Raw genomic sequence first — 26,598 nt, 5'->3', positions numbered from 1 at the left:
AAATACATTGTTGATCATCTTTAGATAATTTTTAGGAAGAATTTTAAATTTCTGGATCAATTTTTATAATTTCATCACGTTAAACTTTAGATTTAATTAAAATTTACATATTTATTTAAAATCAATTAAAAGTTCACTAATACACCAACAAATTTAGAAATTTTTTTATAAACGGATTAATTCGATAGAATCAAATTTGGTATAAATAAACTTATAACATTTATAAAACAATTTTTTTTAAAATTTTAAAAGCAAGATATTATTATATATAATTAATACATAATGTTTATCTTATAATTAATAAAGTAAGTGTAAACCTTTTTTTGTTTTTCCATTAGATTTCCATATTAAGTAAAACTAAGCGACTCTTATCCCACAACTTTCCTCTTGCAACATATAATCAAAATACACAAAACGACATCGTTTTGGGATAGGCAGTTAAAGGCGCCTGAAACCGTTAGCGCCACGTCACCCAGTGGTAACTGTCGTCTTCTCCGAGACCGTACTGAAAACGAGAAGAAAAAGAAAAAAGAAAAAAGAAAAAAGAAATGGAAGTTAAGTTCAGGAATTGCCTCCGACACAAGCTCCGAATGCGACTCTTTCTTCCAAAAAGCCAAACCCTAAAACTCTCCTCCTTCACCTCTCTCCATCATCACTATGCGTGTTCTCCTTACCTTAGCATCTCCCTTTTTCCCTCCGTCTATTAAGCCCCCCATTTCATCCCCTTTCCGATCGTCTCACCTTCCATTTCCATGGCGGTCGACGGATTTGGCAAACTCGACGCTTCCGACTTTCCGCCGCCAATGACGACGGTCGAGAAGAATCGGAGATCGCCCTCGCTGCTTTCGTCTCCTTTGATGATTGTTGGTCTCTCGAAGAAGAATGTTTTGTATCGCCAGCTTCCGCATCAGCCTCTCATGCTCTCCGTCCTTAAATTAGACGGCTCTTGTTTCGGTAATCTCTGTTTCTGTGCTGTGGAATATTTTGTGTGTTGATGCATTTTTTGCTCTGGATTAATCGATTCGTTTGGAGGAAATTGCGGCTTGTGAGTTTGTTTTATGTCTGTTTAAGAGCAGAGGAATCTCTGGTTTTGGTTGTTTTTCTGTTTAGGAGGATTATATAGTTTATTTATACGTTGTGCTTTTCTGATTTTGAGGATTTTGAAGGATTTTATGTTGTTTTTGGTTGTTTTAACTAGATGTTGGAGGATTTTTTTAGTAGATTGATGGTTTTGAAGTATTTCATTTTCTTGAAATGTTATCATTTGACCATCAATGTAAAAAGAAAAAGAAGGAAAAACTGATGCCCTAAATGTGAAGAGTCTTCGCTGCACTCTCTTTAAACATAGAAGGACTTCAATGAATTGAGATGTTTGACACAGATATTCAAGTTAAGAGATCAGCCACTGTTGCTGAATTAAAGGGGGCAGTGGAGTCGGTCTTCAGTCACATGCCACAGAATGGACCAGGAAAGATTTCATGGTTGGTTCATTTAACTATTTGACCATTTGATTGTAAGAATGAGATTACCCTTATCTTCGGTCAGATCCTATCACGAAATTCCAGTTCCATGGGTTTATTTTCCAAAGCCGGGCCAAAACTAAGGAACAAGATTTTGATGACATGTTGACCATTTTAAAGTGATGCTTCATAGAACTACTTATCAGCTCTAAATTTTTGACGTAACAAGAAATTTTTAATTGGGATATCTTTTCACTGTGACACAAAAGTTCATAGAAGTGTTCTTCTCAATTTAACCATTTTCTATTCTTGTTTGATTCGTGGAGGCTCCATGTGTGGTGGTATTTCTGCTTATGCTATGCTGGTCAGAAGTTAGTTGATGATACAGACTACATTGCAAATTTTGGCATCAAGGATGGTGATCAGGTATGTAGTTAGTTTTATGGCTGTAGTTTATGTTGTCTTTTGTGCTCGATGATTTCAATTTCCTTTAATGTCGGATCATTAGTTGTACCAACATGACATAAATCAGGGCGTGTGATTAGTGTTTGTCCTTGAAATTTTTATTGCCATATCCTTGCCCTTTCTTCACTAGCTTCAAGAATCTTTCAAGCAATAATGTTTTGTGGACAGAAGCTGAATATGCTTAACTGTTACCCCCTCAAATTTAAGACTTGAGAAAGGAATTCAAATTTGTTTGATTTCCGTTCACTTGGGTCATGAATTGTTGAATTTTTAGTGTGTTTGGACTATTTGAGTTTCATTCTAAATCTTGTTAATCGTGTAATTTGTGCAGACAGATAAGTAATAACTGATCTTTTCCTTACCCTTTTACTTCCCTCCTCAACCACTGACTCACACTCGAGAATTTCCTTAAAGATCCCATTTAGACTCCTTTCTGCCTTCTGGAATCTAACCAGAAAAAGAGCTAAGAATCGGATTCATTGAATTGAATTGGTTCAATAAGTTACTTGTCAGGGTCAATTGTGTGCAATGTGGATATCATAGTATTGGTAACATAAAAATCACGTTGGACAGGCTATTTTAGTTCAAAAATTTACGTTCTATTTGAACAACAATATAAATTTCTTTAAACGAGTAACTGATCCCTTTCTTACACTTGATATTGATGCATTACCTGTGAATCTAGTAACTGTCAGGATTATGCTTCCAGGATGTTAAGGAAATATGAAAAGGAAGAGAGTAAAATTACACAGCTTAATGCTTCTGTTCATTGAATTTCCTTGTTTTAACATGTTCAGCTTCAATTTGTCCGGCATGTCACAACTGGCTACAATGTTATGAGAAAGCAATCAAAGAAATGGGTGGTTTCCTCAAAACTGCTCAGTCGGTAAGGCTCTTACCTCCTTATATACACATTTATTGAAGGAATGAAATTGTCGGCGTTGCTTATTCTATTCTTGGAGATCTAATTTTGGAATTCAAATACCTAGAATTTAGCTACCTTGCAACCACGTGATATTAGATCATTCTATTTAGCTACCTTGCAACAACATGATATTAAATCATTCTATTCTGGGAGGTCTAATTGATCGACTTAGCTTTCATAGCTACCGATCTTCCAGCCACCATAGCTATCCATCTTCCAGCCATAATGTATACCAATATTCCACCTTGACCGGGAAGTAATAATATCTGACAAGGGATTTAGTTGATTTATTTTTCTGTACTGTTATCAATCTAACATGTGTATTACCATTGTTACCTAATACTTTTGTTTCTAATTTATTTTTTTGTTATCTAATATCTAGAATTGTTACCTAATATGGAGGATTGTTGGGGGACTTAGTTAGATTTATTTATTTGTTACCTAATATAACTTTAATACCGGTTTTACAATGGTTACCTAATACGTATATTGTTACCATTTTTATCTAATATCCTAATATCCTAATATCTAGGATTATTACCTAATATGGGAGACTGTTAGGTGATTTAGTTAGATTTATTTTTATGTATTGTTACCTAATCCGGAATTGTTACCATTTTTACCTAATATCCTAACATCTAGGATTGTTAAGAGATTTAGTTACATTAATTTTTATGTGTTGTTACCTCCTAATATATGTATTGTTAGCTCCTAATATACGCATTACCTCCTAATATATATTGTTGCCTCTTAATATATGTATTGTTACTTAATATTTGTATTGTTACCTAATATGTGTATATTGGCCTCCTAATATCTGTATTGTTATTAGTATTAAGGATTTTAGAGAGATTTAGTTAGATTTATTTGTCTTTTCTATTTTCCTTCTTATCAAAGATTTTAGAAATGTGAGGAAGATAATTTGCATTGACAATGCAGTTGCCAGATGAGCAAGTTTAGAATATCTCAAATATCAGTTGTAAGTATTGATCCTTAAAGGGTAAGAACATTACACACGCAAATATAGTCAAGATTTAGGCATTGAAAATGAAAGTGATAGAATATGCTGTTAGAAAATTTGGGTATTTGATTGGACTAAGAAAGCAAAGCATATAAGATATCCATTCCTTTAATGCTTTATTCATCTAAGTAACATATTTTTACCATGACTATCTCTCCACCGATCCCCCTGTTTCCAATTGCCATTCTGTTATGCTCACTATAGAGTTCTAAACTCTCAGGATATCATCTCGGTCAAAAAGCTACAAGCAAAATGAAAAGGAAGATATGGAAAGATACTACAACGATGCAGAGAGTGGAAGGTTTCAACATCATGGCAACAATGAGCCAAGGGTGGTACTCTTTTTGGGAGGGTGGTTCTCTCACAACAAGCAGGCATCTACGGGAAAGAGGAGCATCAACAGCCTGGCTCGTCCATCAGGGTCTCGGCCTAGCCTGGTGCGTGGTTTTAAGAATTTAATACAATTATGCCGTGAGAAACGACATTATGAGAAAGTGAATAAAAATAAGAGATCCATCAATAGAAGTCTGAGTAGAAGATTAGAAATGACTGATACACAACACACACAAGACAACTAGATTGAGTTAGTCTAAATAAACAACTCTGATGGGTCCTTCGATCATATCCTTGATAATAAGGTGCCATAGGAATACCATACCAGAATTGATTCATAATGATGGATACCAAAATTGGTTGGATTATAGCATAATATAGGGAGTTGGTGATTATTGTTTTTGTGGTTAATGACAATGGTTAGGCAATAAATAATACGAAGTTATCCATTGATATAGAGAGAAGCATTGTATGAAATACCCTGTGTTTGTTGTACCTATAGAGAAACCCAACTTGTTCCTTACGGACATGACTCTTAGCTTTGTCTTTCTAGTTGTCAATTTCAGTTCCTCGTTTTCATCAACTCTTTTTCTTTATAATGTCTTTGAAACTGTTTTGCTTTGTTTTACGTTTTGGTGTGGGTCCTTAATTCCTAGTCTTTTACAATTTTGATGGCTACAAAAATTCTAAATAATACTTTNTTTTTTTTTTTTTTTTTTTTTTTTTTTTTTAATTTTGCTATGGACAGCATAATTTTAGGAGGACCAATCAGAAAAATTGCAGAAAAAGGATAATATTATATGTTTCTTAGAGGTATAGAACAAATATTAATGACAAATTGCTTGCTTTTGCACTTATCAGAACTTGGTATATACAAAGCTGCACGCCAATTTCTTTCTTAAAATGTCTTCTTGCCTCTTTGTGGAACTTTTGTTTTGTTTTCAAATTTGGGTATGACAGTTCCATTGTGACCAATTCGGTTGCTGTAATTTGTGTTTATTTGATCGTTCGAATTAAAAAATAAAAAAAAAATCTAATCCGTTTGAAAAAGTGTTTTAGTAAGTTTTCATACGGTAAATTGTGATGAGTTCTTCAAATTTTTATTTAATAAGTCTATCAATTTAATACATCTAAATTTTTTTAAAATGTTTTGAGTCTACCAATAAAAATTTATATTTTTTTAATTTAATAAATTATTAAATAAAAATTAAAAGTTCGAAGATCTATTAAACCCTCCTCGAAATTATTTGAGGTTCAAACCGGTATGAATTTGAGTGATAAACTCGTAATTTTAACTAAAAAAAAAAGTAAATGGATATCATTTTATTACAAAATAGATCCCTAACTTTATCGATAGGTGCATTATTAGTGATGCCATGTGATTCTGAGACTAAAACTTCAATTTATTCTCCTTTAAAATAAAATAACGATAAGAATCATTTACCGAGAAAATAATAATAATAATAATGTAATAAGTTGTATTTGAAGATTGCGTAACAAAAAATCAATGAATATTGGGTATTGCAATACAAATTAATATTATTTGACTTTACAAACAAAATCACCTGCCAATCTTCAAGCATCTATTTTTCAATTCATCTCTAACTTAGTCAATGTCTCATACTATTAAAATAAATTATCATATCCACTTAAAAAAAATTTAATCAAATAATAAATGCAATCAAATGATTTTTATGTTATAAAGAAATTTTAGCATTTTTTCAATATATATTTGAAATTTAAAATTGAAGAAATTGGAAGAAATTGAAAATCTAATCTTATAGGTTTACAAACCCCTATATTTAAATGGGAGACTTTCTTTAACAATTAAAAAAAAAACAAAAAATTAATTAAAAAGAATTTATAAACAGTTTCTATCCTTTGTTTCTAAAATGATCGTACGTAGGGAATTAGTTTCAAAGTTTTTTAATAAATCGTGGACGTCGAATTTTTACCTTTAAATACTAAAATTATAAAAATTAATTAAAAAAATCTAAAAGAGAACTTAACAGTCATTGTCGTGGCGTTCAGTTACACCGAACAAGTGGACTAATCCGTAATTTCTTCGCCGGCTCACTTCCTTTTTCTTCCTTTCTCTTCCTTCTTTCTCTCTTCCCATTTCTGTACAATTAATTAGCCTTTAAATTCTTTTCAATTCCGTTTCCCCATTTCTTCTCTCTCTCTCTCTCTCTCTCTCTCACTCTCTCTCACTCCCATGTTTCTTCCTTAGCTCCCCCGGATTTCTCCTCAATTTGCCTCATCGGTATCTTCTTTCTCTTCTCTTGAATCTTTTCCTCTTTAACTTCTTTCCGTTTTGCCTCTGTTTTCGGTTCCCTCGAAACCGACTGAGATTTCGAGTTGATTGGAGTCGGCTTCTCTTTTGATTTCAAGTTGATCGGATTTCTTTCTTTTTTTAATTTTATTTTATTTGTGTAGTTATGTTTTTGTTTTTTGCAGAATTAATTAATCGGCCTTGTGTTCTTGGTTTGATTCTTTGTTTGTTCCAGTTGAGTTTTGATTTTCCTGATAACTGTTGTGTTTTTTTGGTGTAATGCTATATTCTAGTTCCGTGTTTTTGGTTTGGTTCTTTGTTTGTTCCAGTTGAGTTTTGATTTTCCTGAAAACTGTTTTGTTTTTTGGTGTAATGCTATATTCTAGTTCTGTGTTTTTGGTTTGATTCTTTGTTTGTTCCAGTTGAGGAATGGCTACACAAGAAGCTGCTTCTCAAGCGGTTCCTTCTTTTGAGTATGAGCTTCTTGATGGCGATCCTGATCATGTCAGGACAGTGGTTGCTTCATCAAACTACCCAAGCCCTAGGATTGAACCTTCAAAGGTGAAGCTTAGGCATCGGATTGGGCGGGGCGTGTTCGGTGACGTTTGGTTAGCAACTCTCCATCAGTCCACTAAGGATTATGATGAGTACCATGAAGTTGCAGTCAAGATGTTGAATCCTGTTAAAGAAGACCATATGAGGGTTGTTTTTGATAAACTTGAGGATCATTTCTACAAGTGTCAAGGTGGAAAGAGTGTCTGCAGGCTGTATGGAGTGTCTATAATCGACGAGAAGGTAATATCCCGGTATCGGTTGCTGTCCTGCATTTGTCGGGCTATTTCGTTGGAAGTATGTGTGTAGGTTGCTAAGATGTTAATTTCCTTTGTGTGTTCTTACAGTTATGCATAATCATGAAGTTCTATGAAGGATCAGTTGCTGATAAAATGGCTCGTCTTAAAGATGGAAAGCTTTCACTCCCTGATGTATTGAGGTGTGATATCTGATATAGATTTGAATCTTTGTGGGGGGAAAAAAAAAGTTGTGAAAATCTCTATCTGAATCTTTTAGATTAGTGCTTCTAAGTTCTAATAACAACTTTTTGAGGGAAAAATTCTCCACCTATGCTACTTGTTGCAGGTATGGAATCAGTCTATCTCAGGGGATTTTAGAATTGCACTCGAAAGAGGTCTTGGTTCTTAATCTGAAACCTTCGAACGTGCTCCTTTCTACCAAGGACCAAGCAATTTTGGGAGATCTAGGAATTCCTTTTCTACTACGTGGTGTACCGATACCGAATACGGATATAATTCAGAGACTTGGGACACCTAACTATATGGCACCGGAGCAATGGCAGCCAGAAGTTAGAGGTCCGATATCGTATGAAACTGATTCGTGGGGGTTTGGTTGCTGCGTGGTTGAGATGTTGACTGGTGTTCCGCCATGGCATGGGAAATCAGTTGATGAAATATTTCATTCTGTTGTCAGGAAACAAGAAAAGCCTTGTATTCCAAGTGGACTTCCTCCTCTAATTGAGAATGCTCTTTTCGGTTGCTTTGAATATGACTTGAGGAGTCGTCCTTTGATGACAGATATACTAAATGTGTTCCAGAGGTACGTTGACTCCTTCATATCGTCTCATGACACTTCGATTTCCCTTATCAAAAAATGCTTCCTTGTTCAGATTGTAAGAGGTTTATGGCTTTCTCTCCATTCTCTTTCTTGATCCTATTTTGTGGATGTTTGCCTTAGTTGAGTCTCTTTTGAATTTCCTACTTGGGTCACTTAGCATTAAACTAGCATCAGTAACTAACTAGTCTCTTTCTTTTTGTACAATCCAACTAAATTTTTAGTGTTAGATCCCACCTCGATTGAAAATGGGAACGAGTGCAACAAGAATGCTCTGCTCCCAAGGGGGTGGATTGTGAGATGTCACCCAGTTGGAGAGGGGAACGAAGCACCTTGGTGTGGAAACCTCTCCCTAGCAGATGCATTTTAAAAATCTTGAGGGGAAAACCAAAAAAAAAAAGCCCAAATAGGATAATATCTGCTAACAAGAATGCTAGGTCGAGCGCTAACAAGAATGCTAGGTCGAGCGCTAGCAAGAATGCTAGGTCCCGAAGGGGGTGGATTGTGAGATCCCACGTTGGCTGGAGAGGGGAACAAAGTATTCTTTATAAGGGTGAGGAAACTTCTCCCTAGTAGGCGTGTTTTAAAAACCTTGAGGGAAAGCCCAAAAAAGACGATATCTACTAGCGGTGGGCTTGGGCAGTTACATTAGACTTCAAGTTTTGACCACCAACAGAATATGTAACAGTAAGGAACATGAGAAATGCAGAATATGTAACAGTAAGGAACATGAGAAATGTGTTTTAAAGAGAGATTTTTATGCAAAAGAACGGCTAAAATCTACCTTTGAAGCCAAGAACCGATATCCCAGTTTACGTGCCTTTCTCGTCTTCTTGTTGTTGCCTTATTAAAATCTGTGCAGCACCTACATAAACCAAAGCAGATTACTGAATCACCTTGTTTATGAATTGAATATTGATAGACTCAGATTTTTAGAAGTGTACCTTATAGATGTGTAGAGAACTGGGAAGTGGCACTGTTCAGTTTTTTTATGATTAATATGGTTCATAATGGCTTCTCTTTTTTACCATTTCTAACCCTTTTTGCCCTTTAATTTGATGAGTTGATGGAGTTCATTCTGCTTTGTAGCTCTCTACAAGGTGTTAACAATGATTGGCAAGCCATTGGGAGTTCAAAAGTGTTGAACAAATCAAGTGCCACTGGACATACTGAATGGTTTCTCTCAAAAGATCACTTGCAAGTGAACGACTTGGTGCGTTCGAGAAAGCCATTGAACTCGTGCAAGTCAGATAATATGAACATCCCTGAAGGAAGGATAGTGGGGTTGGAACGTGAGACTGAAAAGGATGCTTTTGTCTTGGTGAGGGTTCGTGGAATCCATGATCCTGTAAGAGTGTGTGCTTCTACACTTGAGCGGGTAAGTTTCGGGTTAGCAGCTGGTGACTGGATACGATTGAAGGAATCCGAGAAGAAACATTCTCCAGTGGGAATTCTTCATTCAATCGATCGTGTTGGCAATGTAGCTGTTGCTTTTATCGGTGTAGAAACCCTCTGGAAGGGTAACTCTTCCCAGTTTCAGATGGCAGAATCGTTTTGCGTTGGCCAATTTGTACGGATAAAAGCCAGCGTTCTGAGACCACGATTCGAATGGCCTCGTAAGAAAGGAGGTGTCTGGGCTACAGGGAGGATTTGGTGGGTCCTGCCCAATGGCTGCCTCATGGTCAAGTTCCCTGGAATTCTCGCTTTCAAAGAAGAATGTGATACGTACATGGCCGATCCAGCTGAGGTCGAGGCAGTTAATTTTAGCACGTGTCCAGGGATGGTGAAAAAGTACCAACATCTTGAGGATTTTCACTGGTCAGTTAGACCAGTTCTGATGGCATTTGGGTTGTTCACAGCAATGAAGCTGGGAATTGCATTTGGGAAGAAAGTGGGGAGGTCAAAGGTGAAGAAGCCGCAAGGCAACCTTGTGTATTGTGAATCTCAACATACTGCTGAAGGTCAGAATGCCAACAATCCAGCTTGGATTCCTCCACCTGTGAAAAATATTCTTTTCCGAGATGGCGCTGGCACGGTCGCTCGATGATTCTACAGCCTGTTCGTTGTTCTATCAGCTCAAAGTGTTCTGCCAAGTTATCTGTATAGATTAGCTTTACTGACTGGTTTATATTCCCAGTACTATGTAACTGCTCCTGTACAGTTGTGAAACAAACAAACAAACCCTATGAATGTGCATGTATAGAAGAATAATATGTTGTTTATGCAGTAAACACGTACCAAAGATCATAGGGGTTTAAATCTTCGTATCAAAGACGAAGGAGGAAAAAAATCATATGTTCGAACTCATATTTGAATCCCTCGAGATCTCAGCATTTAAACCCTCGTATCAAAGACGAAGGAGGAAAAAAATCATATGTTCGAACTCATATTTGAATCCCTCGAGATCTCAGCATATATAGAAACAGTTCAACAAACATCATAAGTGGAGAATTTGAAGTTGAAGACATGCGGCTTTGATTGATTATTTTGAGCAAGCAGCGGTACCAAGCAGAGCAATCAAATAACTTCGTGCAAAAATTGAACGGCAGCACAATCAACTGTAGTGCCTTGGGAAGGAAAATCAATGCCAAAAGCAATCAATATTTACAGAAGCCACCCATTTATTCATCCCAATAGATGTAGATATCCACTAATCCGCATCAACAAATATACCAGCCTCTTTCAAGAGCTGTTCAGTTAGAGATGAAAGACGGGAAACTTCCAGCTTCACTTCATTGAATCTTTGGCTGTTATTATCGATCCCACCACCTATTCTAGTATCGACGTCGTCGTCGTTGTTGTCATCGTCGTACAGCTGAAAGTGAATGCTTCTTGTATCGACATCACCCTCGAGGCTGTGGCTGGCTTTATTCAGAAGCTCTCGGCTAATGTCTGTGAGTTTCTGAAGTGCGCTAGTTGCTGCTTCAACCTCTAACTGAGCAGCTTCAATTTGAAGCTTTTCAATTGCCAAGTCTCCAACTCCAACACTGTCTTCTGCCAAAGCGTATAGCTTCCTCAGATCCTTAGCTTCTTCATCCATCTCTTCCTTCATATTCTCAAATTCTTTCTCCTTTGTATCTAATCTTTCCCGAACCGTCTTTAGTTCCTCGTCTTTAACGGTCAGGGCCCTTTCTGCAGCTTGAATTTCCATTTCTTTTTGTCTCAAGCTTTCCTTGGTGAGCTCTAGCTCGGTCTCAAGCTGTTTCTTCTGCAGCCCCATATTATCATCAGTAGGTTGCTTGAAGAATTGCTGCTGTAGATTGATGCTAAGGTTGTCATTCAATTCCGAAACGTCGTCGTCGCCATCATTGATGGAGATCACCAGTTTATTTGTGAGATCCACAATGTGTCCTACCACTGCTTCAGCTTCAGAAATTTTCAGCTTTGTATCATTCAGTTCGTTTTGCATTATCTGAACACATTCATCTTTCTCTTTCAGCATAACAGTTGTCTGACTGAGCATGGCCTCTTTACTACTCATAAGTGTCTGTAGCTCAATAATTTCCTCGTTTAAAATCTCAATTTTCTTTTGTGCATCATGTATTTCCAAGTCTTTCTCTTCCAAAAGAAGTTGAAGAGAAACCTGTTGAGATTTCAAACGTTGGATTTCTAAGTCGGCCTCGACCAACTCCGACGCTTTATCTTGAAGGAGATTGTGAGTTTTCTCAAACTCGATATGTTTATGCTCTAACTCCTTCTGTAGAAGCGATTTCTCCTCAGTTACCTTCTGGAGATTGGATTTTTCTTTCTTCAGTTGTTGCTGTAACTCATCTGTGAGCTCCTTTTCCATGAACAAGACACGTTCAAGCTCCTTGTTCTGGGCCTCTGCGACCCTAAGCTTGACTCTCTCGCTCTCTATTTCAATTTGAGCATCTTCTAAACTTGACATATATGCATTGATACCCTTCTTCTGTTCTTCAAGTTCTGTCATTTGCTTCCCAAGAATATCTTCTTGTTCTTCTATTTTCTTTCTGGCGGATACAAGAGACTTCTGAGAGGAAACCAGCTCACTTTTTGCATCAGCAAGAAGCTTCTTCACTCGGTTGAAGTCGTTCACAGTTTTATTCATCTCCACTGCTTTCTTAGATGATTCCTTTCTCAATTTTTTCAGTTCTTCTTGTACTAACAACCATTCTGTGGTTCTCTTCTCCAAATTTTTCTCTACAACTTCCAGTTTCTCCTCTTCAAGTTTCTGCAGCTTTACAGAAGCTTCCAGTTCTTGTTCTTTCTCTAGCACAGCCTTTTTAAGCATTTGTAGCTCAAATTCTTGTCTTTTAACTACTTCGTTGGCTTCATTCAGAAGCTTGGACTTGGACTTCAGTTCAGAATCTGTCTTAATAGCTTCCTCACTCTTCTTAGCCAAATCAGCTCTCATTTTCTTCAACTCATCTTCTTTCAAAGTAAGGGTAGATTCAACTGCAGCAATCCTCTCGTCTTTCTCCCTGATTTGAAGTTTTAATTCATCAATCTGTCTAGCTTGAGAAGCTAAGTTCAGATTTGCCTGCTTAAGCTCGTCTTCTAATTCTTGCTGTTTATGATAAGCAGCAGTAATTTCTTCCTCCTGCTTCTCCAACTTCTCCCTCGCATTGTTTAATTGGCTTCGTTCTGATAGAATCGTTCTTTCTGCATCTTGTAAATCTTCTTCCTTCTTTTTCAACACTGCCAATGCAGCCTGAAGACCAGACTCGAGATTTTCAAGACTGAGTCCTAGCCAAACATCTTGTGGGGAGTGAGAATCTTTGCTTACGTGTTCTTCCAATCTCTGTGTCTGGGCATATAATCTCTCCAGAAGCAGTTTTGCTTCTTCACTTGCTCCATTGTCGTTCAAATTTGACTTGCTGGTATTCAGGACTGACTGGACAACCTTCAGGGAATGAGACCTTCTCTCCCGAGTTGTGCTAGAAGTAAATTTAGTCTGATTCCTAGTGAGCCTCAGAGACGACCTCTGTACAAAGGAAACCAAATGCAAAAGAGAAGAGAACATTACTTTCGGAAGATTCCAATGAGATAATAGAGAAAACCATGGCTACCTAGATCGATTACTTCCACGATACATAAAGTGATAAAATGCCGACATCAGCGAGATGAACGAAAAAGATTCCTATAGTTAAAGAGAAGAGGAGCGAACGGCAAAAAGATGCACAAAAGTGCATTGGATTAAACGATCTCTGCAACCGTGTAAATTGTTATGGTAAGAACAGCAATGCGTCCATCAGTCATTCGACAGCAATCTAGTACAAAAATGTAATAACACGACAACAAGCTTTTTTTTTACCTAAAATGAGTTCTAAAATATACTTCCGAATCTTTATCAGTCCAAGAAGTAAATCTCTATCCAAATCACTCGACAACAATCTAATACCGAAATCAAAATGTAATAAGCAAAAAAAATGAGTTCGATAAAGTACTTCAATCAAATCTTTATCGGTCCAAGCAATTAATTTCTCTCCAAATAACATCTCCAGTGACTTCTCCATGTCAAAATAAAACAACAGATCCGAAAAACTCGAGGAAAATCCAATAAACTGACGCCGGAAGTAACATCGGTTATACAGAACTTGAAAAAACAGTGAAACACACAATAACTAGAGAGCGATGCGCAATCAGATTAGAATAATAAGAGACCTTGGAAAGGCGGAGAGAGGAAGAGGCGGAGATGTTAAGATGAATAGCCGCCGAAGACGCCATGGAACGCCGGTGGAGCACATCCGTTCACAAACAAAGACGAATTCTTGTTCGTTGCCAAATCAATCTGAGAAATGCATCAAAGTGAAGACAAATTTCTGTCTCTCGCGAGACGATCAACTTGAGCCCTGACCTTTCGTGGCAGATCAAAGAAAAAGCGCGGCGGAAGAGAATCACAGAAAGAAATGAGCGGTGAGGAGAAAAGGCAGTGTCTATGAAAGAAACTGGAGCCAAAATGAAAATTAACTGAACCAAAAAAAGAAAAACGCGCATTTTAGTATGTTCTAATTTGCGCCGATTTTGGACATTTCTCGCATTTTATAATACGACGGATTTATTACGTAATGGAGCTCTGAAAGCGAGGAGTTCTCTCCTAGAAGCCCTGACCACTGATATCCTGCCACGTGGCATGTAATTTGAATAAATTTCAAAATTAATTAAATAATAATAATATTTCCATGTAAAAGAAAAATATTATGTGAATATATTCACCTATGTAACTCGACACATTATTAAATAATTATTAAATTTTAATAATAGTTTTGTATTTCATTTTAATATAATTACTCAACATCTTAAATACATTTGAAATTTAGTTTTTATTATTAGTTTGAGATAATTTTTATTAAATTTTGTTAAATAATAATAAATATGTTTATAAATTTATAGAGACTAATTTATAAAATAAAATAATAAAAAGAAGTTAATATATATATTTTTAATTAACTCAACTATCCAATTGTATAGCAGCTGCTGCACCTAACACGTGTGAAGATTTCTGCCACCCGTTTTTCCTCCCCCAATCATTTTCTGCCACCTGTCTATATATATATATATATAAAAAGAAAAGAGAAATACAAACCAAAATAGACACTCTTATATAAAAATAAAATGTTTAGTTACCTTCAATAACGAAATCGAGATACATATTGACATTTTTATATGAAATGTTTCGTTACCTTCAACAACCGATGTGGGATATAGCAATCCACTCCATGGGCCCACCGTTCTCGCTGGATCTCACAATTCATTCCCATGGGCCCACCGTTCTTGGTAGATCTCACAATTTACTACCTTGGGCCTACCGTTCTCGCTGGATGTCACAATGCACTCTCTTGGGCCCACCATTCTCGCTAGCACACCGCCCCGTGTCTAGCTCTGATACCATTTGTAACCGCACAAACCCACCACTAATAAATATATCTCTAGACATCAGTCTAGTCTTGTACTTTCACAAACTTTCATGGTAAAAAGTTGGTCAACGATAGAGTATATAATGAAAATCTAAGCCTAAACCGAACACTGATATTTTGAAAGTTACCATCACATCGTTTCAAGTCTAAAATTTTGTCCATAATCTAAGAATAGTTTAAAACGTTCATGAAGGATTATCCTATTAAATAGACAGACCAAAGTGCAAATGTTCAATTTTTGGCTTTGTTAGCATTTGTTCTCAAAATGAACAAAAACATGAAGACAAAGTAAAAGTAGAACATGTGTGTCGTGGGAGGGGCCAAATAGGTCAAATGTTAGGGGCATATGAGCATCCCTTATCAGTTGCAGGGTCCCCTGATTCATAATGTAACCTTCCCTAAAAAGCAAACTCAAGCCACAAAATGACATCACTGACTTTTGCACCAACCCATTGGCTAAAATTATCCACTATATCAAGCTAGCTGCATTATTTATCCAAAGATGAGCAAAACGGCTACTGAATAACGAAGTGCTTTCTTATATTTAGAGGGATGGAGGGGGAAAAACTAGAAAAAGAAAGAAAGAAAGAGGGAAATAATATACTGATCAACAGCTATCATGTCTCTGTACTGGTATGTACTTCGGTATGTTCTGAAGAAGAAGAAGCCTCTGCACCATCAGCTTCCTTTGACATCTTCGATCGCATACTATGCCGGTAGTACGAATTGACCTGTTTCCTCAACCTAGCGTTTTCTGTGAACATGTCTTTAAGTATCATCCTCAGCTCTGTGTCTATCTCAATCGAACTGTTGTGGTGATCTTGAACGGCATCATCTGCCATTGAAGTAGCGGTTTGGTTGCCAGCGAGTAGAAGGTTTTCCTGAACAGTTGATCCCAACAAATATTTTGTTTATTTACTTAAACAACACCATGAAGCAATCAGATGAAGCAGCAGGATGAGACAAAATGGTGATGAAAAAAGGAACCTACCTCGACAACGATAATGGGTTAGAGTGTTAGGAACGTCCTCAGGGTAGACATTAGAAATATTATTACGGTTTGTTTTAGATAACACTGCGTGACTTGCCGACGGGACTGCCCTTTGGAGTCAACTATTATTAGGGAACTAAATACATTACTCATAAGGGGTTTAGTATTGTGAGATCCCACATCGGAGAACAAAACACCATTTATAAGGGTGTGGAAACCTCTCCCAGCAGACGTGTTTTAAAAACTTTGAGCGAAAGCTCGGATGGGAAAGCCCAAAGAGGACAATATCTACTAGCGGTGGGCTTGGGCAATTGCAAATGATATCAGAGCCAGACACCGGGCGATATGCCAACGAGGAGGTTGAGTCCCGAAGGGGGCGAACAAAAGGCGGTGTGCCAGCAAGGACACTGATCCCCGAAGGGGGGGGTGAATTGGGTCTCAGGAACGAGTGCCAGCGAGGATGCTGGGTCCCGAAGGGGGAGGGGGGGAGTGGATTGTGAGATCCCACATCGGTTGGGGAGGAAAACGAAACACCTTTTATAAGGGTGTGGAAACCTCTCCCTAGCAGACGCGTTTTAAAAACCTTGAGGGAAAGCCCAAAAGGGAAAGCCCAAAGAGGATAATATCTACTAGCGGTGGGCTTGGGCAATTGCAAATGATATCAGAGCCAGACACCGGGCGATATGCCAACGAGGAGGTTGAGTCCCGAAGGGGGTGAACAAAAGGCGGTGTGCCAGCAAGGACACTGATCCCCGAAGGGGGGGGTGAATTGGGTCTCAGGAACGAGTGCCAGCGAGGATGCTGGGTCCCGAAGGGGGAGGGGGGGAGTGGATTGTGAGATCCCACATCGGTTGGGGAGGAAAACGAAACACCTTTTATAAGGGTGTGGAAACCTCTCCCTAGCAGACGCGTTTTAAAAACCTTGAGGGAAAGCCCAAAAGGGAAAGCCCAAAGAGGATAATATCTACTAGCGGTGGGCTTGGGCAATTGCAAATGATATCAGAGCCAGACACCGGGCGATATGCCAACGAGGAGGTTGAGTCCCGAAGGGGGTGAACAAAAGGCGGTGTGCCAGCAAGGACACTGATCCCCGAAGGGGGGGGTGAATTGGGTCTCAGGAACGAGTGCCAGCGAGGATGCTGGGTCCCGAAGGGGGAGGGGGGGAGTGGATTGTGAGATCCCACATCGGTTGGGGAGGAAAACGAAACACCTTTTATAAGGGTGTGGAAACCTCTCCCTAGCAGACGCGTTTTAAAAACCTTGAGGGAAAGCCCAAAAGGGAAAGCCCAAAGAGGATAATATCTACTAGCGGTGGGCTTGGGCAATTGCAAATGATATCAGAGCCAGACACCGGGCGATATGCCAACGAGGAGGTTGAGTCCCGAAGGGGGNAAAACAAAACACCTTTTATAAGGGTGTGGAAACCTCTCCCTAGCAGACGCGTTTTAAAAATCTTGAGAGAAAGCCCGAAAGGGAAAGCCCAAAGAGGACAATATTTGCTAGCGGTGGGCTTGAGCTATTACAAGTACAAATGAGTGGAAGGGATTAGGAGACAATGGTTTAGTTGGTTCAGCCTTGAGAATATGCCGAACAAAAAAGAACTCTATTACATAATAGATACATATCAAAACGTATTGGATACCTCAGTGAGCAGGAGATTGAGTTGGTCATCAGATGTTGTCAACAAATCCAAGGCATTAGATAAGGCTGATGATTCCACATCATGGTTATAATCATCATCTGCTGAAAAGTTCATGCTGCATTCTTTAAGCCGATCATGTAGGCTCCTACATTCAGACAGCAGCTTTCTCCAAGCGGTGTTAGCGCGCTGTCTCATTTCTCTTTCCTGTTGAAGGAACTCCTGAATGAGGAGAAAAAGAACATCAACAGGACATACTAAAATTTGACTCTTTAGTTCTGTCAAAATATGCTAACAGATTTTCTCAGTCAATAAACTGAACAGATATTGCAACGCAGATTTCCAGCTAAAACAGTAGATGTTCTTCTATTATTATGAATTCAACATATATGCTCAGAGAGAGAGAGAAAAAAATATATTACTAAGTAAAAAGTAGATGAGATATGAGCAAAAGAGTGAGTAACCAAAGCAAAATAATTTGTCCGTGTTGAAACATGCCGAACTTCCGTTTAAAACAATGGTAGTACTTTCATTTAGAAAACAGGAAAAAGTTGTCATCAGCTTGAACTTTCGTTTAACATCATAATCATAGCACAATTAGCAGATTGTAATATTACCTCAGTCTCAGACTTCTGTTGGAGTGTTTGACTAAGCTCTTCTTTAAGTTTGGCTTGGGTGCTTCGAAGAGATTTGACCTCTTTAACAAGAACCCTGATGTCTGCTTTTGATTTTCCTTCAAGCTCTTCAAATCGCTTAAAAACATTATTTAGTTGCTCTTTCGTGGATTCAAGCTCTTCTTGCAAAGCAACCTTCTCCTGGAGGGTAAATTCTTTTGTAGGCACTGAAAATGGATCTTCACCCTAGAGCATTTTGTGTATCATCAAAAAGAGTTAGTGCAAAATAGTAAGAACAGTGAGATAAATAAGGCCAATTTCGAAGATTAAAAACCTCTTTAGACTTCAATTTTAACTCCATTTCCAATGATTTGTGACGAAGTTCCTCCATTTCCCACTGCATTTGGGTAACCTTTTCCCTCTCCATCAAAATAGCTTGTTGAAGGTTTTCTTTACTTTTCTGCTTATTTGTTTCGAGTTCTACTTCCAAATCCTTAACCTGGAAATAAATTGTCACAAGATGAGTTAGGTTTCTGTCAGCGTCCAGCACGTAATCACGAGCACAACCAGAAGTCATTTCAAGAACTTATGATAGCATTATTGAGCTAGTAATGAGAACTTATGATAGTCAGTTCGAAGATTAAAAGCCATTGGCACAGGAAAACTTGACATCAAAAAATGATTTGGCATTTACTTAACGATAGTGCACATTCATTATGTGGAACCACTCATAAGAAACTTTTGCACAGCCGATGGCTGTGAAAAATGGAATACTGAAAAAACGTGTTGAAAAAAAATTTAGATAAAAAGAAATAATTCAAAGGGCAGTAAGAATAGACATATTTAACATCTAGACCAGAAACAGCCAGCTAATCCTCATTTGGAAAGAACAGAACAGAAACTTTTTAGTATATCATTGATTATACCATTGTTCTAAGGTAATCTTTCACGGCTATTTCCTGGTTCAATCTTGATATAAGGTCCTCCATGTCTGTTTTTGCAGTCACTAGCCTTTGATGCATTGTTGAAAGAACCCTATTCAATTTATGGCGATGATCCTTTGGGAAGAGCAGTGCATCATGTGAAAAATGCAATTCAGGGTTGCTAAGAAATTCGACTGCATTTGAAACCTCAGCACCTGAATGGTCAAGTGAGCCATTGCCTAATGGTGAAAAGCTTGAAATTTCTCCACCTCTCAGAGAACTTGCATCACTTGCCACACTCTCATCAGACAGCTTGCGAGCATGACCAATTACCTTGCCATGCTCGGGATCTGCAAACGGCACCAGTCCATTTTTATTCAAGTACGATGCCTTGGAAGTACTACCATTGTGCCCATCCTTTAAATTGCTATTATATCCAGGACGAGATTTGTGTTTTGGAAGGCCTTCCAACTGCTCTATAATGGCCTGACCCATAAAGAGTCCCTCATCAATATTGGACAATCCATACTTCACAAGTTTTTCAATTGGACTGGAAAGATCGTCGTCCAGAGCTAAATCATCCATGGCTATTTCAGAATTATCATCTCTTCCCAGACTTGCTGTACCAAGTTCAGACGCCTCATAAGCAGTATCACTGCCATAATCTGATGCAAGCGACAAGCCACCGGCAACAGTAGATGAGCTTGAATTAGGAGGGGATTGATGTGCAGAAATTTTACTGTTATAATCAGGGTATTCATCTGAAGGCCCCTGATTATCATTTTGGAAAACTGCAAGCATTGAGGCAGGAATTAAAATGTTAAAACTTCAATATATGTGTTATGGTGAACTGCAAATAATAACGTTTAGCATTAACATTTTAAGGGGTAAAAACTAGATAAATACAAAGCAAAGATATTTTTGAATAACACTCTAAACTAGAAAGAACGTACAAGACCTAGCAGCAGCTTCTAGCTCAAGGAAGGACGCTACTGCAGCACTTCTTGATATGTCGATGTCAGACAACAGCTTTGTCAACCACTCCTCCAAAGAGCGCCTTCTCTGCAACAAAATTAAACCTGTGAAGAATAATAGTTACAGTCTTACAGATACGCAACCAAAATGCATAAAGATAATTACACATGTAATGGACAACATCAACACTCATCTCAAAATCAAAAGGTTTTAGTTAACTGCAGAAAAAGGACGCACAGTGCACAAGAACACACGGTAGAAATGTGCAGTGCTCCAAGGAATCTAATGAAATCTATTAGAAGTTCTATAGTATCTGAAAGACAGATGTGGTTGTTTAATGATTCCTACTTTTCTTCGAAGAAGTTATTACAGAGGAAGGCACAACAGATACATCAGGGTTCACCGATACTGTGTCTAAACTTAGGCATGACTTAAAAATATCTAAAACAGTCAGTAACTCGGTATTTGTTCTAATATTCTTCATTCCTTGTTCCTGAAGAAGATGATCGTCAATTCGCTACTTCATATTGGCAGAAGGATTGATTCATGCAAGAGTCATCAAATCATACCAAAAATTTGCCAGCAAGCTTATATAAAGTAACAAGAATACTTTAAGAAAATAAATTAAATGACAAACTCATGCATGCAACGTTTTGCAGATTGTGCACCTCTTCTAAGAGCGTCCTGGTTTTCACCCGTAAGATTCCTTTGGATGGAGCTGGTGGAATAGTTTTCTTTGGAAAAGCCTTTTTAACCTACGAAGTGATAAAATTTCATAACAGAAAACAATTAAAACATGAGAGTAATTTAATTAAAAAATAATAATAAATGGAAATCATCTTTCCTCAAAAGACAGGAGGTAACCACAACAAGAGAGATTTTCAATGTGAAAAGGGGTATTCCCAAGTAAAATAAAATGCATAAACTTACATCGGAAAATAAATTCAAGAAATCATTAAATCGCCTTAATACTCCCCGCATCGCTGTGATCCCCTCAGGTGACTGTACACCAACCTGAACCCTGTAGAACTGTCCCTTGATAATGTTAATGTTAATGTACAAGCAAAGACGTGGTATGCTATAAAAATGTAAATGAAAGAAAGTGGATAAGTTTTTTTTTTAAGTTCACAATGACGGGGTTGGGGGATAGAACCGTCAACCTTTGGGATGTAATTGGTAATTCGTTCACTTAGCTATCCTCAGATTAGCTAGAAATGGATAAGTGGATTCATACAAGAGAAATTATTTGCACCATTATTAATTAATCCATCGCAGCTACGACACATTTTCTTGAAACATCATTTTTTGGGCATCATGGTTTGCAACTTCAAATAATGCAAGTGATTATTCTATACTAGAGTTTACTAATTACTAAGATGTTATTAAAAAATAATAATAATAAATCTCCATCCAGAAGTACCAAACCAAAAGGGATCAGATGAAAAGCGTACCACTACGGGATCTGCAACTCGTGATTTAGGAAGAGCAACCCATGAAGGTATTATGACACAGTAACTCCATCCAGTGCGATGGTCATGAGGCCAAACTGTGTTCTTCCCATTCTGCACATGAAATGGAACTTTCCCAGTGAAGATGGAAATAAACTACCAAATATAAAGAGCGCAGTCAATAATAAAGGAAACAATTGAGATAGTTGCCATACACCACCCAACATTGACAACAACATAGAGCTAAACCACAAATCCTTACTCTTCTTCTTCTTAACTAAAATTTCAAAAACTTGTCGTCGTTTTTTTTTTTTTTTTTTTTCCCTTTTTCTCTCCTCTTAATGACAATTGGTATAAACAAAATTGCAACTCAAGCAGCTATAAATGCCCTAGAAAAAAGATCAGAAAAGGGTAAAAGGAGTCCAGTTCGTTCATGGGGTGTAAAAAAGGCCACTGATAAACTATGAACGATGCGACTCATTAGGAGTAATCTAAAGTAAATATGGTACGTTTCGACGAGAGCTTGAAAGTAGAATTAAAGGATTGAACAACAAATCAATGAGGTCGTGAAAACAAACAGTAGCCATTGTTCAAAATCCCATCATCCAGCAAGCCGGACAAGTAATTTCGACAAAGCCTGTGAAATCTATTCGGTCAATCCACCAAGAAAAATCCAAGGAAAGGAAGAAAAATATTAAGAGTTCTCATAATCTAATTCTGAGCAAATAAATCCACATAATCGAAGCACAAGACGCACCCATTTTCGAGGAGGAGGGCTCCAGTCCATTCCAAGAGGCAACGGCGAGGTGCCATCGTGTCGATGCTTGGGCGGACTTCGATTCTGCATCATACTTCAACTTTCTCCTAAAATTCACGAATTGAAGACAGCCATCAGGATCGGAAACACGAATTCGATTAGATCATCTTCCTCATCCTCTACGCAATTCAATCGAATCCAATCCAATCCAATCAACCATTTTCTGAACGACCTCCCGCCCAAGTTCCACAGCAATCATCAACGACGTTTTTCCATCGGACCGAATCCGAAAAAAACAAAACGAGAGACGGAAAATCTGACCATGGACAGATGGAACTCGAATCTCAAGCCAGCAAAGGGGGAAAACGTAGAAACCTGAAAGCCGCGTGCAGAGAGTGAATTGGGAATTTTCTCTCAGCTTTGGCCGTTCGGTTCCGTCTGCGACTGTTGAAGAGAGAGAGACAAAAAGTTAGAGAGAGAGAGAGAGTGCTTGAGAAGCAAACACCGAACTGTCGTCGTCTGGCCCGCGACTTTCTTCCTTCAGCTCCTCGGCGGGAGAATCTCCGTAGTAAATAAAAATTGCTAAAATGGCCCTATTTTCTTTTTAATGATTCTTGGACTGGAATAATGGCCTAAACTTCTCACGAAATGACCATATTGCCCTTTTCAGCGACTAAGAGGGTTTGTAAATTTACGATTGAATTAAGAAGAGTAGAAATCCTTATAAACAATAGAAATTACCCTTCCGTCCTCATACTTAACGTTCGGTCTTATGTTTATTTGGCCCCTAAAGTTTCAAATAATTAATTTTGCCCCAAATGACCATATTGCCCTTTTAAGCCACTAAGAGGGTTTGTAAATTTACGATTGAATTAAGAAGAGTAGAAATCCTTATAAACAATGGAAATTACCCTTCCGTCCTCATATTTAACGTTCGGTCTTATGTTTATTTGACCCCTAAAGTTTCAAAACATACATTAATTTTTAAGATTTGAGATTTTGATTCATCTGTGCAACGAGATTGATGGATTAATTACTTAATTGATAAAAAGATAGGTTAATTAATTTTGCCCGAAATGACCATATTGCCCTTTTAAGCGACTAAGAAGGTTTGTAAATTTATGATTGAATTAGGAAGAGTAGAAATCCTTACAAACAATGGAAATTACCCTTTCGTCCTCGTATTTAACGTTCGGTCTTATGTTTATTTCGCTCCTAAACTTTCAAAACATACGTTAATTTTTAAAATTTGAGATTTTGATTCATCTTCGAAATGGATGGAATTAATTACTTAATTGATAAAAAAAAATATATATATATATATATGTTTATTAATTTTATTAATGATGTGGCCTTCCTCTCTCGTCCCTTTTTTTAACTCTCTTTTGGCAAATCTTTCACTACCATTGTCGTTGTGTCGAGTGTCATAGTCATACTTGTCCAAGGCGTGTTGTCTGTGTGAGCATGTTGGATGTCCCGGTCATACTTGTCCAAGATGTGTTGTCCATAGTTGCATGTCCCCAAATTCTAGTGATCCATTATAATTTTTTTATTAATTTTTAAAAAATAAAAGTAAATCATAAAATAAGATTAAATATTTGCGAAGATTTTAAAATAAGAATTGGAAGAGGAAAAATTGAAATGATTGGGATCAACTTTTAAGCTCATTCCCGCTGTGTTTGCAATGTGGATTTTTAGAAACCTAATTTCAAATTCTCTCGCTCTCCAATGATCTTCGACGCCCGAATTTCAAGCTGGTGATGAGAGAATCAAGATCCTGATCTTCCATAACGTACCGGCTGGTTCAGCTCTATTGATCGGCGTGCTTCTTGCAGTCGATTTTATCTTGAATCGACCGATTTGATCTTCGTTCTCATGGCGATAATCTATGCGCTGGTGGCGAGGGGGTCGGTGGTTTTGGCTGAATTTTATGTAACTCCGACGAATGCAAGCTCGATTTCTCGCCAAATACTCGATAAAATTCCGGGAAACGATGATTCTCATGTTTCCTACTCGCAGGATCGGTATATCTTTCACGTCAAGCGTACCGATGGCCTTACGGTGCTCTGCATGGCCGATGACACTGCCGGAAGTGAGTATCAATCTCTCTGTTCGTATGAATTTTTCCTCTGTTGTCTCGTTAATGAGGATTGGAGGTATCGATGCGTTGTGCAATTGAGTACTGGTGCTAATTATTGGATAGTTTCTTTTTTTTTTTGTTTGTTTTAGATGGCCAATGCTAATTATTTAACACTGTATAGTCGGATCATTTAGTTGCATATCACAGCATATCGTTGATTTCTAAAATTGGCGGGAGACCGAGAATAGAGCCCTCTAGTTCTAAGACGGAGACTAGGCAGATGTGCGTTGCTATGTTAACTTTAATGATGGGTTATTTCATAGACTATGCGTCGTTCTTCAAGATATTTTTTGATTTAGTAGTTTCATTTCTTCACTGTTTGTTGTTTGCATATTGCTGGATCTGTTTGGATGGCATTTGTGTATCTATATTGAACCTGGATGATATTTTCCGTGATTGTCAATTCATTTACGTAACATCAAAATGGTTAGCGCGAGGATGCTTGCTGCTTTGTAAAATATACGGCCATGAAGAATAAAATGTTTATCAATCTTAGTTGGCTTCGTCCCACCGACAAGTGAAGCCAATCATCTGATAATCTTTCTGCTGCAAGTCATCTTTGAAACCCAACTCATTCACACAGTAGAATCAGGCAACGATTTTTTAGTTGTACTGACAATGACAACCCATACTCTTCAGGGAGGATTCCTTTTGCATTCCTGGAAGATATTCATCAGAGATTTGTAAGGACATATGGCCGTGCAGTTCATTCAGCCAATCCTTATGGCATGAACGATGAATTCTCAAGAGTTTTGAGTCAGCAAATGGAATACTACTCCAATGACCCAAACGCTGATAGGATCAACCGGCTGAAAGGTGAAATGAGTCAGGTGATTATCAAAATACTTCAAGGTTTTATTTACACAATCTTATGCAGCGCAAAATATCTTAAAGCAGCTATTTGCCTCCTTACATTTCACTTAGTCTAGGATGTATGCTCATTATATAGAATGATGCACAGAATGTTTTTTTTTTAGTTTGTTGCAGTTCTATTACTTACTGGTGACCGTTTAGGTGTGCACTTCCAGTGCCTTATTCTAGTTTTCCATCATCAATATACTGCCACTTTGTTATCAGACTCGAAATATTATTGTACTTCTTACCAGACTCAGCATAATATTACATATAATTACAAAATTCATCTCAATAATATAAAAAAAAAGTAGCTTATGTTACTAGAGGGAAGAACTAATTCACCCGACGAAGTATTCTGAAAATATTGTTCACGAAGAAAAAAATGACGAAGAAAGCCCTGGCATTCCAATACATAGATAACAGTCTTTGGGATGTTTATCATATGAACTTTCACCATAAATGTTTTGCTTCTTTGTTGTGCAACTAGCACATAGTATCGATAACCAATAGTTATTATGTTTTACAGGTGAGAAATGTCATGATAGAGAATATTGACAAAGTTTTAGAGAGAGGTGACCGATTGGAGCTGCTTGTGGATAAAACTACTAATATGCAAGGAAACACCATGCGATTTAGGAAGCAGTCTCGACGTTTCAGAAACGCAGTATGGTGGAAAAATGTTAAGCTCATGTATGTTCCCTCCCCTTCTAAAAAATTGTTCCTCCATCAGTACTACTGGTACACTTAGTGTGAGATTGATCGTGCATTTTCATATTATGTCTGCAATTTATGATTGAAAACTTAATTATGGAAAACATGTTAAAAGATTATCACTAGCCCAATAGGGTCCAACCCAATAATTGTATGAGCCCATTATCTATATATTTTAGGAAAATAATTTAGGTATTTTAGGAATAAATGATTAGATATTTTAGGAATAAATTGTCTAGTCTCTCCTATAAATTCCCCTCTACCTTACCAAGGTTTTCATCCCAAGAAATCCAAAGAAATCTCAAGCAAAGCTAAATGTAGTAGTATTCTACCGAGTGTCTTGTAATCTCTTCTCGATTGGTCTTAATAAAGAGGGTGAGTGTTTCCTATAAAGAGTTGTGTTCAACGAAAACATGTTTGCCTTTAGCCAAAGGTCAATGACTGTTTTCAGTCAGACACCTTTTTCTTGTCAACTGATTACATAAACTAAGTGAAGAAGTACATTATGGAAAGCACATTTGCTTGTAACCCCACACGCACAAAAAAAAAAAAAAAAAAAAAAAAA

The 26,598-nt window shown here is 37.6% G+C and overlaps 5 protein-coding genes across 6 annotated transcripts in view; 3 read left to right on the top strand and 2 right to left on the bottom strand.

Moving 5' to 3' along the window:
• The first annotated feature begins 536 nt into the window (after positions 1-536).
• LOC111796829 lies at positions 537-4,728 on the top strand. The gene is made up of 5 exons (XM_023679596.1): positions 537-954; positions 1,382-1,481; positions 1,787-1,886; positions 2,723-2,811; positions 4,092-4,728. The coding sequence occupies exons 1-5, from the start codon at positions 753-755 to the stop codon at positions 4,447-4,449; spliced, it is 849 nt and encodes a 282-aa protein (XP_023535364.1). The 5' UTR covers positions 537-752; the 3' UTR covers positions 4,450-4,728.
• Positions 4,729-6,357: 1,629 nt separating this feature from the next.
• Positions 6,358-10,349, top strand: LOC111796827 (E3 ubiquitin-protein ligase KEG). Its single transcript, XM_023679594.1, has 5 exons — positions 6,358-6,467; positions 6,899-7,271; positions 7,376-7,467; positions 7,614-8,087; positions 9,192-10,349. Exons 2-5 carry the CDS (start codon positions 6,906-6,908, stop codon positions 10,147-10,149), a joined length of 1,890 nt encoding a protein of 629 aa, XP_023535362.1. The 5' UTR covers positions 6,358-6,467; positions 6,899-6,905; the 3' UTR covers positions 10,150-10,349.
• A 142-nt stretch (positions 10,350-10,491) lies between these two features.
• LOC111796825 (myosin-11-like) lies at positions 10,492-14,014 on the bottom strand. Its single transcript, XM_023679591.1, has 2 exons — positions 13,728-14,014; positions 10,492-13,047 (listed from the first exon to the last, which is right to left on the bottom strand). The coding sequence occupies exons 1-2, from the start codon at positions 13,788-13,790 to the stop codon at positions 10,753-10,755; spliced, it is 2,358 nt and encodes a 785-aa protein (XP_023535359.1). The 5' UTR covers positions 13,791-14,014; the 3' UTR covers positions 10,492-10,752.
• Positions 14,015-15,202: 1,188 nt separating this feature from the next.
• On the bottom strand, positions 15,203-22,883 carry LOC111796826 (PX domain-containing protein EREL2). Of its 2 annotated transcripts, XM_023679592.1 has the most exons (10): positions 22,328-22,883; positions 21,574-21,684; positions 21,053-21,151; positions 20,791-20,877; positions 20,101-20,209; positions 19,151-19,938; positions 18,559-18,723; positions 18,228-18,470; positions 17,614-17,832; positions 15,203-15,861 (listed from the first exon to the last, which is right to left on the bottom strand). In XM_023679592.1, the coding sequence occupies exons 1-10, from the start codon at positions 22,418-22,420 to the stop codon at positions 15,598-15,600; spliced, it is 2,178 nt and encodes a 725-aa protein (XP_023535360.1). In that variant the 5' UTR covers positions 22,421-22,883; the 3' UTR covers positions 15,203-15,597. The 2 variants fall into 2 exon arrangements, with proteins under 2 accessions (XP_023535360.1, XP_023535361.1); XM_023679593.1 differs by lacking the exon at positions 22,328-22,883 and having other exon boundaries at positions 21,053-21,143.
• Positions 22,884-23,963: 1,080 nt separating this feature from the next.
• LOC111796497 (vesicle-associated membrane protein 711-like) overlaps positions 23,964-26,598 on the top strand; it is a 3,464-nt gene continuing 829 nt past the window's right edge. The window contains exons 1-3 of the mRNA XM_023679136.1: positions 23,964-24,419; positions 25,107-25,297; positions 25,849-26,012. Coding sequence (XP_023534904.1) covers positions 24,203-24,419; positions 25,107-25,297; positions 25,849-26,012 — 572 coding nt within the window. The 5' untranslated portion in view covers positions 23,964-24,202. The remainder of the gene's footprint in view (positions 24,420-25,106; positions 25,298-25,848; positions 26,013-26,598) is intronic.

This window comes from Cucurbita pepo, chromosome LG06, assembly GCF_002806865.2.
Source record: "Cucurbita pepo subsp. pepo cultivar mu-cu-16 chromosome LG06, ASM280686v2, whole genome shotgun sequence".
Taxonomy (NCBI): domain Eukaryota; kingdom Viridiplantae; phylum Streptophyta; class Magnoliopsida; order Cucurbitales; family Cucurbitaceae; genus Cucurbita; species Cucurbita pepo.
Note: the sequence above shows the minus strand (reverse complement) of the source record. Positions and strands in the feature narration are given on the sequence as shown.

Bases quoted from the DNA above. Each gene is read 5' to 3' on its own strand.
- LOC111796829 (XM_023679596.1), top strand. From the start codon at position 753: ATGGCGGTCGACGGATTTGGCAAACTCGACGCTTCCGACTTTCCGCCG. The intron at 955-1,381 runs GTAATCTCTGTT...TGTTTGACACAG, and splicing joins ATTAGACGGCTCTTGTTTCG to ATATTCAAGTTAAGAGATCA. The intron at 1,887-2,722 runs GTATGTAGTTAG...TAACATGTTCAG, and splicing joins GCATCAAGGATGGTGATCAG to CTTCAATTTGTCCGGCATGT.
- LOC111796826 (XM_023679592.1), bottom strand. From the start codon at position 22,420: ATGATGCAGAATCGAAGTCCGCCCAAGCATCGACACGATGGCACCTCG. The intron at 17,833-18,227 runs GTAATATTACAA...CTCCTCATTCAG, and splicing joins AACAGAAGTCTGAGACTGAG to GAGTTCCTTCAACAGGAAAG. The intron at 15,862-17,613 runs GTATCCAATACG...TCAACTGTTCAG, and splicing joins TCAATCTCCTGCTCACTGAG to GAAAACCTTCTACTCGCTGG.
- LOC111796827 (XM_023679594.1), top strand. From the start codon at position 6,906: ATGGCTACACAAGAAGCTGCTTCTCAAGCGGTTCCTTCTTTTGAGTAT. The intron at 7,272-7,375 runs GTAATATCCCGG...GTGTTCTTACAG, and splicing joins TGTCTATAATCGACGAGAAG to TTATGCATAATCATGAAGTT. The intron at 7,468-7,613 runs GTGTGATATCTG...TACTTGTTGCAG, and splicing joins TCACTCCCTGATGTATTGAG to GTATGGAATCAGTCTATCTC.
- LOC111796825 (XM_023679591.1), bottom strand. From the start codon at position 13,790: ATGGCGTCTTCGGCGGCTATTCATCTTAACATCTCCGCCTCTTCCTCT. The intron at 13,048-13,727 runs GTCTCTTATTAT...TCCTTTGTACAG, and splicing joins CCTCTCTCCGCCTTTCCAAG to AGGTCGTCTCTGAGGCTCAC.